The sequence below is a fragment of the Centrocercus urophasianus genome, unplaced genomic scaffold (assembly GCF_019232065.1).
Source record: "Centrocercus urophasianus isolate 14NV4802_14NV808 unplaced genomic scaffold, USGS_Curo_1.0 seq_30, whole genome shotgun sequence".
In the NCBI taxonomy this organism is placed as follows: domain Eukaryota; kingdom Metazoa; phylum Chordata; class Aves; order Galliformes; family Phasianidae; genus Centrocercus; species Centrocercus urophasianus.
This window is the reverse complement of record NW_024884867.1, coordinates 9,948,980-9,961,394: the sequence shown is the minus strand read 5'-3', so window position 1 is coordinate 9,961,394 and position 12,415 is coordinate 9,948,980. Positions and strand designations below refer to the sequence as shown.

The window sequence follows — 12,415 nt, the reverse complement described above, 5'->3', positions numbered from 1 at the left end:
ATGTGCAACCAAAATGAACCCAGAGATGCAACCAGTATCTAGTAGTGCAGTCTACTCACAGTCAGTGTTCCAGGTATAACAGGTGAAGCCAGACGTTTATTGATAGGCTGAAAGGTAGCTGCAGGGACTCCAGCAACAGTATTCACTATGACATTCCCACTCACTGTAGCTGAAAGCAAAAAAAATCAGGATTAAAAATGATATTGTAAAAAAAAAAAAAGTGAAAATCTTATGTCCTATCATCTCCAATGCCCAATTATAAAATCTTCTTACCAGTCTGTATACTTGTCCCAGTGACTGCTGTTTTGATTGTGCCTGCCTATTGAGAAGACAATTGAGACAACTTCAGAAAACAAATAAAAGAAAACTGAATATAGCTCTTATGCTGCTATGCTGTTTAACACAGTGCTGTATTCCAGAAATGACAGCTCAAGAAAGAGACCAGAAAATGCAGAGATAGTTGTAAAACTTGCTTTCATTCTGCATATCTTCTGGATAGGTCAGGATTCTGCCATGTTAATAAGCAACTGGATACCAGTCAGGTGTTGGGTAAGTGCTGGACATTTTACATTCTTGTCAGCAGAAGGGAGCGAGGTATCATCACTGGCACACACAGGTAACCTCTCACAGTGTTAATGTGTGTGAGGTTACCTGCTAGGAGATACAGAGCAGTGTTATCAGGACAGAGCCCTTTCTCTGTCTCTGGAAAAGCTGTACTGTTCTGGCCCTTCAACAAGCATTAAAATCACTGCTCCCTGAGCACATTACTAAACAAACTGGACTGGATTTAAAACAAGAGCCTTCAACCCGTTATCAGATTCACTAATAGAGGCTCTACATTCAAAGAAGCCATGAAAGCTTTACAGTAATGCAAGTAATTGTAGGTCCTGTAGGATACAGGATTCCACTTTCCCAGCAAAGATTAATTTACTCACAGCTTTGTTTTTTAACCTACTTTAACAGAGCAGCTGTTACAGCTACGGCCTCTTTTCTGAGTTTTTTGGATAAACAGTGGTAAATGCTAAACTAAAAATGCAAGACATCTATACACAGAATATAGCTTTCTGAGGTGGAAAAATGCTAACACCTATTATTAAAATAATGATATTAACAGTTTTAATCAGCGAATAAAAAAAAAAAAAAAAAAAAAAAAGGTGCCCAGCACACTCAAGAGAGAAAGAGAAAGAAGAAGAAAATAGCCTTCATTTCACTACACTGCCCTAAAATTCTTACTTTCCAAAGCAAGTAAAAGCACGCAGATGTAGTACACAGAAAAGAAGAACTGAAGTTACTACATCAGACACCAAGTCCTCCCTTTCTTACCAATACTGCTGTGTTGGCCACAGTAGTTACTGCAGTCTGCACTACTGCCTGTGGCTGCTGAACTACCTGTGCCTGAGCCTGTGGCTGTGGTTGGGCCTGTGCTTGCTGGACAGCTGGCTGCTGAGCTTGCTGCTGGCCGCCTTGCTGCTGCTGAGACTGTGGGCCTGCCTGCTGCTGTGCCCTCTGCTGTTCAGCCAAAGCCTAGGAAACAAAGTATGAGTTTCACAATTGTCAAACCAGTGCATGAATTAATCAGGATGTATTTAAAACAAAACAAAAAAATTAGTTCAGAGCATACATGCAGACACAGCATGCAAGTCTGGCTTCCTTGTAAACACAACTAGCTACAAGATGTAAGTAGTTTCAAACTATGAGCTGCAGTCTAAATGTTGCACAGCTTAAAACATAACAGAACAAGCAATTTACCATCTAAAAGCAAGAACAAGCATTTCCTACTGAATAGCTTAAGAAAGTAGGAAACGGAACAATCAAGAATAAAATGAGATTGTTTCACATTTTCACCAGATTTTAATTTTCTTTTAAAAATACGTTTTCCAGAATGCTGCATGTAAGCAGGAAGTATCAGTGCCACACACAGGCCCAAGGTTCCACTTTGGACCTTCTGTAAATGCTACTAAGTGAACAACTTGCTACAACAATCATATCAGCAAACTTTCCCCACAAGTCAAATTTCCCTCATGCTTCCTCTTGTCTATATTTTTTATTCTGCAGTCATACACGTAAATGAAATGGAGATTGCACCTTTTTCTCTTTTGCAATACGTTCTGCTCGCAGGGATGCAACTTGAATTGGAGGAAGTGGCTTGTCATAGTTGATTCCACTAGAAACAGCAATAAGACACAGCATGAAATAATTACACAACTAATTTATTTTTATTCTCTTAAGTAAATACAGAGTGCCCACCTTTCTGCGAGAACAGAGGCATGCTTTGGATTCTTCTGGAAAGGATTCATGCCAAGTCTGAAATTGAGAAAGATTTTATTATTGAAGACAGGAAAAAAAACTTTAAATGCTTTTTTTTTAGTAGGTGACACTGTGGTTTTGGTGAAGTTCTCATGATACTCCCATCAGCACTGGAGCCTGCATAAAGACAGACATTTAAAGAGATGTGGAATAAATGATAAATGAATACATGCAAGTTACTGCTGTAACTTCTGGACACACAAAGAAAACCAACTAAACAGCACAGACTTCAGAATGTTTGCAACACAAGTAAATGGGTGGCCAAGTTTACAAAGTATACCTTAAAAAAAATAACAAGACTCTTAATCATGTATGTGAACAAATCATGCAGCGAATAAAAGCTAACCTAACCACATGGAATGTGAAGGCATTCCAATACCAGGCCAGAACACAAGGAGAGAGGTCAAGAACAGAGGAACAGAACAGCAGTTTGAAACAGATGAAAAAACCCCTCAGCTGGGAGAGCAATTCAGAACAAAGCATCCAGGAGATGTGCGGTGACAGGGAGGCTGGAACATCCCAGTTAAACTCACAGAGGTTTGATGGGTGGACTTCTTTTCCCTGCAATCATTTTCATCATCTCAAAATGGTTAGTGTAAAGCTGCGTGTGGGTGGCGCCTTCATCCTGAGCATAGATCTGATTCGTACGAAGCGGGCGACTGTTTTTAGTCTAAAAATGAAAAGAAACAAACTCTTACTGGTGAACACAGCCACACAGCATCTCGTCTATGTACAAACACATGGTGAGCTTGGAGATTATTTAAAAACCAACTCCAACATATCTATCACAGACTGGTTTCTGCCTCGTGTCATTGATAACTTACTGTTACACAAAATTCTATGGGAAATGTATAAAGAAAGAGCAAAACAAGGAGCAGTTCTCACGGTCACACTGGCATCAGCGCTTGGGGACATACAAAATGGCAAACTAATTTGAAAAAGAATCTTTGCTTTAAGTTAAGTTTAATTCAGTACTCAAACCAAGAGCCCATTAGTTTACAGTTATGCACAGCGCACACGTCAGAGAGAAACACCATCACTGCACTGCTCTCCCAACAAAGCTATGTTAACATCCAGCACAGCATGCCATCCTAATTCTTGGCTCCTCCTAAGCAGAAGCTGCCAGTCAGGGACAAACCTGCTTAATGGTCAGAGAATGGGGCTACAGTCAGCAGTTCTAGATTCTCTACCTAGTTCTGTCACTAAATTGCAGAACAGTTTGGAAGACGTTGCTTATGATCATGGAATTCATTTGTGTTTCTGTGGAGTGTTCCAACCCTCACTTACAAAAAGGCACGTCAAGCATTAAACTCCCTACGTGTCTGTGAGCCGCTCAGACCCCAGCATGAAGTACATCCTCACACATCTTAAGTACCATAACAATGATCAGGATAAGTTACATGGTGGTTGTCAGGTGGAAAAATGCCTACTACGGTTAAAGTGAAATGAAAGAGTTCTTGCATGACATAAAATTAATCTAGAAAATCCAAAAGCTGAAGTCTGGTGTCAATCCACTGTATCAACAAAGAAAGGAAAAATAAATTTGGAATTTTAATTGATGTTTGAGAACTCAAGTAACACTGAACATGGATCTCATATGAAGTATCTGCCCACCTCCATTGCTGCTAAATACCACAGTGTCTAGATTTGATTTTGAAAGAATACCAATGCACACCTTATAAATACTTTTTGTCTTCTTTTTAGGATTAGCTTCGTACATTAGCTGTAAAATAAGAAGGAAAGTTAGATGATCTTTTGTGGAAGATTTTGTTCAGGTGCTTTTTCTTTTCAAAGAAATCATATAAAATAAGTGGAAATCCTGATGAGGATAATTTTATAAGCTTTTAACGTTATTTATTTACACTGTTGAAACATTTAACAAAAAAAGTGCTTACGAAGATAAGGAAAAAATACTCTACAAACTTAACGTAGCAAAGACGCATCTCTCTAAATAAACTCACCTTTCCTTCTTCCCTGGGGATAATGACATTTTCGTATCTGTTTCTGCATTGTTTTGGTGAGCGATAGACTCTGCTGCAGGAGTTAACAACATCACTAACAAGGTCCCAATTGGGAGTGTGTGCTGGCGATACAACAGCAAGATTTAAAGGGAGCTCCAACAGCTGCTTCACTGCCTACAATACATAAGGTACAAAAGCTTCAGGTCACAAATCATTCCAATCCTCCACACCCACCCTTAGCTGCACCCCTCACCATTATTAGAATGAACAGGTAGTTCAGACCTCAGAACATGGCTTCACCTGCATTCACAGAGAATAAATAAGCATCAAAGTTTCCTATGCAGATAGGTGTGCAGAAACGCACAGAGAGGGGTACAGTAGGAACAGGGAGCTGCCATTCAGGCACTGCTCTCTTCTCAAAGGTGAGGGAAACTTTAGCTGCACTATCCAATATCCAGACTTATCTGGGCCATTACAGTAAGCAGTCTCTAAAACAAAAATAGGACTTCATCATCCTCAACTTCTAATTTAACCTTAAAGAAAGAAGGGATGTGCAGTCTGCTCTGAGTTAGGTCAGCACCATATGAAACTGATCAGGAATTTGAAGTGACCTTCAAGAAAGAAAACTATTGAAAGAGCTATTAATGAAATTAGAGGGAAAACGTAATACAGAACAGCAAAAAGCCAGATGTTGTCTGACCTGCAGAAGTGCCCAGTCCTCACTGATCAACCATTCGGGGTTATCCTGGCCATTCTCAGCAGCCGGTTTCACAAGAGTTGGCAAAGGCTTTGCAAACTGTGTTTGTTGTTTCAGTAAGATGTTCTTCTTCTGCTCCTTGCCCTCTCGGCGCATCTTCAACATTCCTGGGGTTGCTCGATCAAACAGTGAACGAGGAGGAATAACCGTCTCCCCGTGACGCTGCTTCTTCTTCCTGCCTGCAGCTAAGACAAGAGAAACCAAATTGTTTGTAAACAGACACAATCACTGCTTGATTTCTTTGTTACGCATGGCTGCAAAGTGCTCCTGAAGGTATATATGTACATATCCATTGCTACCTCTTAAAAGCACACTGCCAGCATCTAGATTTACCACGGCCAGAGCCTTCGTGACGTAAGACCAGCCTGACACAGCTGCCCCTCTTCTAGAGCTGAACTTCCAAAAGCAAAATAACCACGTATGATGAAATCAAAAGATGCACTGTCTAAACTAGAGCTTGCAGTGATTGAAGATCACTGTGAGACAAAACTTTTCACCTCACATCTGCACGTTTTGATTGTTATGAAGAGGAAGCAAAGACATTGGTATATTTGTAAAAAATTTTAGCAACGCAATTTCAAGAAGTTTTGGCATTTACCAGAAGGATCTGTTTTGTGCCGCTTGCGTTCCTTCCTGACATACACTGGAGGCAGTTTTGATTCTGGAATAGGGGTGGTATCATACATCAGGCACATCACAGAATCAATGTAGATATCATTGTCATCCTGAGGCGGAGTCGGAGGAGTCCAAAGCTGCAGAGAACGTAAACTTTTTAGTTACTGCCATATTAACTAAGCACTGATCTTCACACTAAGAAGGCTATTCAGGCTGCTGTTACTGATACTTACTGGCATTATTTCAGTTTGTCCATCTGGACCTTCATAGACGTACTCCTACACAGCAAAAAGAGAATGCAACCAAATGACACGACTGAACTCTGAAGGAAAAAGCATTCTCAGAATAACTGAAGAAATACACAGTTAAGAAATACAGTAATCAGGAATTACTTTGTTGTATGCATCCTCCCGAGTATAGGTGAGAAGTTCCTCTTCATCCTCCCAGAGCATTTTTTGCTCTTTTTCCTTTAACTCCCTCAGATGTTGGACTTCCCACGCTTTCTTTGCTGTTTTCAGTTCCACCTGGGGGAAAAGTAAGAGGCCTTACAACCTTCATGCAGCAGCAGACACTGGATTAAAAGTTACTGAATTGTGGTATTTATGGATAAATCCTTTAAGCTGCAACATTTTCAGGCACAGAAAGTGTGAAACCATTTCTTTACAAATAATTTCACAGTCTCTTAAAGGAGCTTTTCTTGGTCTCCGTTGCAGGTATTTAAAAATATTGAAATAAAGCAAATTCTGGCTAAACATTCAAGACAACGAGAAGATCCTTTAACCAAATAGGCAGTCTCACCAAAGCTGATGACATTTTTCCCTGCTGCCAATGGAGCACAGCAAATATTTGCTGAACTGTTCTGAAGAACATCGCTCCCAATTTACAAGAAATCAAGAACTGATATGTTTAAACCAAAAGAATTACAAGACACTTCTCATAAAGCATTCTGGTGTTCAGAAGTAGAGCAAGAGGAAGTAGCTGAAGTTCTTTACAGTTTGTCCCACATCACTGGATAAACTCCCACTCACACTGGAAATATTAACCCTCATTGTACACACTAGGAAACGACAAGGTGAAGTACAAATATTTATCATTTTACCTCATTCAATCGTGGTTCATTCTCATCAACTGAAACATGGAAGAGCTCTAAATAGTTCAAAGCATACTTCTCAATTGGAGTCAGCTGAGAGAACACATTAAGGAAGAAAGAAGTTAGTATTACGAATAATAAAAGAAACATAAAGGAAAATGCAGCAAAGCACTCCTTTAAACAAATCTCTTTTCTGATGGCATAACAGCTCAAGTCAGCAGGACTTTCCCCATTTAATGAAGTATCAAACCAATTGAAAACAAAGTTGTTTCAAGGCAAAACTGCAAAGAAATTGAAATATTTGAACATTTCTTTTAACTAAACATTCATGGAAAAAGTACCTGATCCACAACAGCAACCAACTCCTGCAGTGGTGAGGGTTCCTCATTGTATTTTGACTCACAGAGCTCTGAGACCAAAGCTTCGATGCTCGACTCAGATCTTATTTCTTGCATGCGATCATCTGGCTCTTCATTCTCTCGTTCAATACTGTTGAGGGCCTTTCAGAAAGACATTTTTAAAGTAATTAATACTTCAAAAACATGGAAAGAAACCCTTGTAAGGATTTCACTGTAGTCCAACAAAAACTTCTGCAATAAATTGCTCCTTAAGCAACAGTCATATGCAAGCTTACAACTTGCACTGCAACCAAAGGGACCCAGTTAGGAGGAAAATTGACTGTCAAAACAACATAAAACCAACAGAAAACCAACTGGCAGAGTTCACCCCCACCTCCCCAGAAAGATAAGGCAGCCATTAAATACTGATGTCCTACAGTTGCATCTTTAATTTGGGTTAATAATTACCTCTATGAACGGTCTTGCAACTTTGGGTGAAATGGTTTCTGCTGGAGATGGCTCTTGAGAAAGTACTACAAACTCTTCTGCTTTCACTCTAAATCCAGAATCCTCCATAGGAGAATGAACCTCAAACAACTCCTGAATTGTTTGCTTGGTAATTGGAAGGAAAAAAAAGCATTATTCAGCTTTCAGGACCATTCCAGTTTTTTATATTACTTTGAATAAACTTAGTTTCCAGTGACCTTATGAACTGCATACTATCTATCACTTCTGGAAAATTGTCCTTTTTCTCTTCAGTATTTTCTGTAATTTTCTCTTGTAGGAACACACAGCAGAATGAAGTGTCATCAGGCAATTTACAAGTCAGTGAGAAACACACCCGAACATTCTACATCACAACATCACCAGTGTCAGAAAGGGACGGACTAGCTTGGTCAGAGCAGTCACCATCCTCTGCACCTTCAGTTTATCTCACCAAATACTTTTAACTTCCTATTTTAGCTTTTTCAAAGTTGTTGAAATTGAAACTGATGCCTTTCAAGTAAGGGAACAAGAGCAGGTAATGGCACAATCTCCCAAATATTAACACCTAAGTTCAGGCAATCACAGTAACTACGACATTTACCACCCCAAACACATTTCTAGCAGTGTTGCTCTTATTCCAACAAGAGTCTGAACTTAACACTGCAACACTGGTGTTTGAACATATTTTAATATTAAATATTAATAACTTACTTGTGTTAAAAAGGCCATTGAATAGTCATTTCCCTGAGCTGCTACTTCTCTGATCAAATCCTTTGTGCCATTTTTCAAAAGCTTCTCTTCTACAGAATTACCACTGACAAGTCTAAGAAGTGAAATAAAAGAGCAGAAATTGGTTAAGTCATTTCCAAAATAGCTTTCAGAAGCAAGGAGAGGAATTGCCATTCAGTATCACTGAACTACTGAAATGCAGTGATGCTTGCATGCTTGAACAAAACAGATGCTACCTGTTTTGCTTTAAAGCTTTCTTTTAACAACCAGTGTTAGGGAAAACAAAAAAAATGTAACATAAGGTATGGTAGCATCCAGAAAATTTGTACGTGATTCATACAATCAGATGTGGTGTTAAGACAGACTGTGTTATCATATGACAAAGCAGTGAGGGGGTATTAAAATGAGGTGGCTTTCAGCACTGTTTCCTCTTTCTTTCAGATTACGTAGCCTTATCTGGGATGACCTTACATTAAACACATTAAAGAAAGCTCATTAATCTGTAACGTCATTGATCACCTGTATATGTGGATATCTTTACATCTCCCAATTCTGTCACACCACTCCTGTGCCTTTGCATCCATCACTGGATTTAGATCATTGTCATAGAACACAACAGTGTCTGCTTCAACAAGATTGACACCGGTGGAACGACTGTGAGAGGAAAGGATGGCACAGAAAATGCGCTTGTCTCTGTTGAAGCTTTTCATCAGCTCCTACGTAGAAGGAATAAAAGCAAGTCACACACCAAAATAAAAAGCCTAAGCAAACTCATTAGCCTAATTAGGAAAAAGCCAACGTTTCAAAGAAACAGTGCAAATTTCTTTCCACTGCTGTAGCACGCTGTGGTACCAGCAGACAACTGTTTGCACACACTTACCTGCCGTTGTTCATGGTTAGCATATTCATCAATCCTCACAAACGTGAGGAAATGGAAATTCAGGAACAATTCCAGTATGTCCAACATTAGAATCATCTGTGATAAAATCAGCACGCGGCGCCCTTCGGATTTCAACTTCTGAAGCAAGACAGCAAGAGCTTCTAGTTTTCCTATATTTAAAAGAAAGAGTAATGCTTTCATTTAGACGCACCATTGCTGCACAACAGGAAATTACAAAGCGTCAGCACTCAGTGTCCACCTTTACCTGAGTCATACTGCACCAGGCGGAGGTCAGGGAACTGCAGCAATTGCGGAGTTGTAATCCGCTGCAACTGATGTAAGTGTGGAGCTGCCTTCTGCTTCAGACTGTGTTTGAGGACTTTCAGTCTGTGACTGTACGAAGGGGGAGGGTTTGCCACATACAAGCATGGGGGAGCAGCAACTGCAGCTGGCAATACGAAGAGAGCCCTGTGGAAAGCATTTTCAAGTGTGAATAGCAGGTTGTGAAGCTACATGCAAAAAGATCAATAATTTCCAGCCTGTCAGCAGCGCAGTTTTGCTCTGCAGTGCATACACACTTTGTTGAACTGACTTAGGAAGTGCTGCAAATCTTAGGAATGCTAATATTCTCTCCATCCCTTTACCTTGGTTTTGTTTCATCTGTTCTGATAACATATTCTGATACAGTGTTTGTTTTGTGGCTATTGTATCCAGTGACTGGAGTTCAAACACAAGAAACATTTGTAACACCAAACTCTTTTTTAAATACTTTTAGTTGAGTTCTTCTGACTGCATTCTGTGTCTCTAGAATCACAGTTATTTGCTCTGCACACAATCCACTAAGTGCCAGCTTTAGCTAAGTTTCCATCTGCATCTCTGTGCCTTAATGTGCCTTGTGGATGGCTAATGGCAAGAAGTCAAAACTAAACCCAAACCATGAGAACATGAATTGACATGTGGTCAGCTGAATTTGAGTCTGAAATTAGGAACAAGGTAGCAAACAATTTTGTTACCAAGATCCTAAAACAAACCAAAGGAATGGCTTCCTGAATCCTGCAAGTCATTTACTGCTAAATCAATAAATCTAAACCAACCAAGCTTATGATCAGAAATAAGGCTTTAGAATTCTGAAAAGGACAGATTAAGTAATACCTAAATGTAGTCAAGCCCTACGAGGACAGAGTCACACATTACCTGTCAATAACATCCTTTAGAGATTCTTGCTCCCGAACCAAAGTCTGGATCATTTCATGCAGTGGATCACTTGGGCCTCCAGAGGCACTGGAAAGGCAGCAGTTGACAAAGCCAGCCCACCTCCAACTGCTGCCCCCATAGGAGGACACCTGGGATGGCCTCCTTTCACCAGTCAGCGAACAAATACTCAGCAAGTCACTGCCATACACCGGAGCCCTTGAACAGCGGCGCTCGTTGCCATGGAATATTCTGTCCAGGCGCTCCTTCAGAAGTCGGTTCTTTTCCTCATATGTTTCCTTTGCCAAGGAAGGTTGAAAAAAAAATATTTGCTGCTTACAACAATTCCTTAAAAATTTGAGGTTCTTCAGAATGAAGCTATCAGGATCTGTCACTTGTGTCTCACCCTGCTAACATGGTCAATTTTAACTGCTTGAATCAACTACAAGGTGAAGTTTCAAATAAAAACTGAAGATCACATTTAAATTCAACCATAAAAAGTCTATTCCATTTCAGATCAGTGTCTTGCTTTCATTAAAGTACATTCTCATATATGAAAAAGTGTCATTATGAAAAACATTACATTTCAAACACTTTACTAATTGCATTCATGTAAAAAAGTCGCAGTTCCTTACAACTTGTTCAACGTTCCCCGGTGTTTCACAGGTTGCTTGAGGATCTTTTTTATAAAGTGTCAAGATTAGAAATCTTGAGAACTCTGCCCAATTGTCTTTGTGTTCCAAAGACAAAATCTGATCATGACTACAGAATTACAATAAAGGAATGTATGAATACGTAACAGCTATAGGAATCCGTTAGCTGCTGTGGAGGTGTATGCATCGCACTTTAAATGATGGACTATAAAGGAAAATACATCAATTTGCCAATCTAAAACACTACCACAGAGAGGGGTTTGTTTTTTTTATTTTGTCTACTCTATAATGAAAGTTCCTAATTAATTCCAGTGTTCTAAATTACAACTTAATACGAAGCCTGAAAAGTTCTGTTTCCATAAGAAAACAGCAGCGACATACCTGTGACTGCCCATGCGTAGGTGCTGTTTTTAACACTGCTCCCATGTCACCAGATGACAAATTAGTAACTGCAGTTCTACCTGGAATACAAACTGAGGATAAACCTTGTGTTTATACATTTATTCTTCCAAGACTGCTTTCATTTGTTATTTTCAGCACATGGACATTTCATAGCTGCACAGCCCTCCAGTCAGCTGCACGTACTGGTGAGCCCAGGCACCACGGATTAACCCAATGCACACTAACAACCAGGAGCAGCTCTTATGTTAAGAACAGACTGAGAAATAAGCAGAGGTGAAAGCACATTTTTAGTAGACACAAACAACCCTAAGGGAATATCCAGCATACATCCAATCTCATTACACAGCTAAACCAGCTCAGCAATTAGTTTCCAGTCACTCCAAGCAACTGATTTAGCATTTTATCCAAAATGTAGGAAGTCAAAATAAGTATTTTCAATATGCTTTACAACTTCCTCCAAAGATGAAAAGTGAGAAGTTTCAACACTTGAAAACAATATTTATTATTACTTTTAACATACTTCTCTTTTTGTCATCATGAGATTTCGTAGAAATCTTATATTCTGAATGATCAATTTCTGTTGTCAGCTATGGTCATATTAGGAGCTCCTGTAGCATTATCCAAGCTGGAGGATGGAACATTTGAGCCACAGATCTTCTAAATTATGACAGAAATCCTTTACCTCCCAACAACTGGGAGACTGTTGAAGATGCTCTCTTTTTTTGTGATGAGACATCTAGTCCTCACAGTCTCAAAATATGAGCTTGGAGGGCACATTAGGACACAAATAGAAGCAATAAACAGCCTGTTTTAAGTGAATGGCTCATCTCCACAGAAATTTACAGCAGACAGCAATTTCCAAGGAACAAACTCCCAGCATTGCATTTACCATCATTTAACAACCTGCTGTTAATGCCTAAGTACATCCTAGACTGCAGTTTCTCTGTTGATCAACATCTTGGTTATGTTTTAAAGCAAGGCACTGATCACATTTGCAGCAAGGCAC

At 39.6% G+C, this 12,415-nt stretch overlaps 1 protein-coding gene across 9 annotated transcripts in view; it reads right to left on the bottom strand.

The window, feature by feature from the left end:
- Window positions 1-12,415, bottom strand: part of EP400 (E1A binding protein p400) — a 45,950-nt gene that overhangs the window by 6,730 nt on the left and 26,805 nt on the right. For 4 of the 9 annotated variants that reach the window (XM_042828747.1, XM_042828749.1, XM_042828753.1 and 1 more), the window contains 21 exons: window positions 11,389-11,480; window positions 10,358-10,653; window positions 9,429-9,631; window positions 9,164-9,333; window positions 8,803-8,999; window positions 8,266-8,377; window positions 7,537-7,680; window positions 7,072-7,230; window positions 6,740-6,823; window positions 6,033-6,164; window positions 5,874-5,918; window positions 5,624-5,777; window positions 4,969-5,210; window positions 4,269-4,442; window positions 3,983-4,030; window positions 2,841-2,977; window positions 2,248-2,304; window positions 2,086-2,164; window positions 1,324-1,524; window positions 274-319; window positions 60-169 (listed from right to left, as the gene is read on the bottom strand). In XM_042828747.1, the coding sequence (XP_042684681.1) occupies window positions 60-169; window positions 274-319; window positions 1,324-1,524; window positions 2,086-2,164; window positions 2,248-2,304; window positions 2,841-2,977; window positions 3,983-4,030; window positions 4,269-4,442; window positions 4,969-5,210; window positions 5,624-5,777; window positions 5,874-5,918; window positions 6,033-6,164; window positions 6,740-6,823; window positions 7,072-7,230; window positions 7,537-7,680; window positions 8,266-8,377; window positions 8,803-8,999; window positions 9,164-9,333; window positions 9,429-9,631; window positions 10,358-10,653; window positions 11,389-11,480 (2,882 nt within the window). The remainder of the gene's footprint in view (window positions 1-59; window positions 170-273; window positions 320-1,323; window positions 1,525-2,085; window positions 2,165-2,247; window positions 2,305-2,840; window positions 2,978-3,982; window positions 4,031-4,268; window positions 4,443-4,968; window positions 5,211-5,623; window positions 5,778-5,873; window positions 5,919-6,032; window positions 6,165-6,739; window positions 6,824-7,071; window positions 7,231-7,536; window positions 7,681-8,265; window positions 8,378-8,802; window positions 9,000-9,163; window positions 9,334-9,428; window positions 9,632-10,357; window positions 10,654-11,388; window positions 11,481-12,415) is intronic. The other 5 variants (XM_042828750.1, XM_042828754.1, XM_042828755.1 and 2 more) reach the window with 3 other exon arrangements.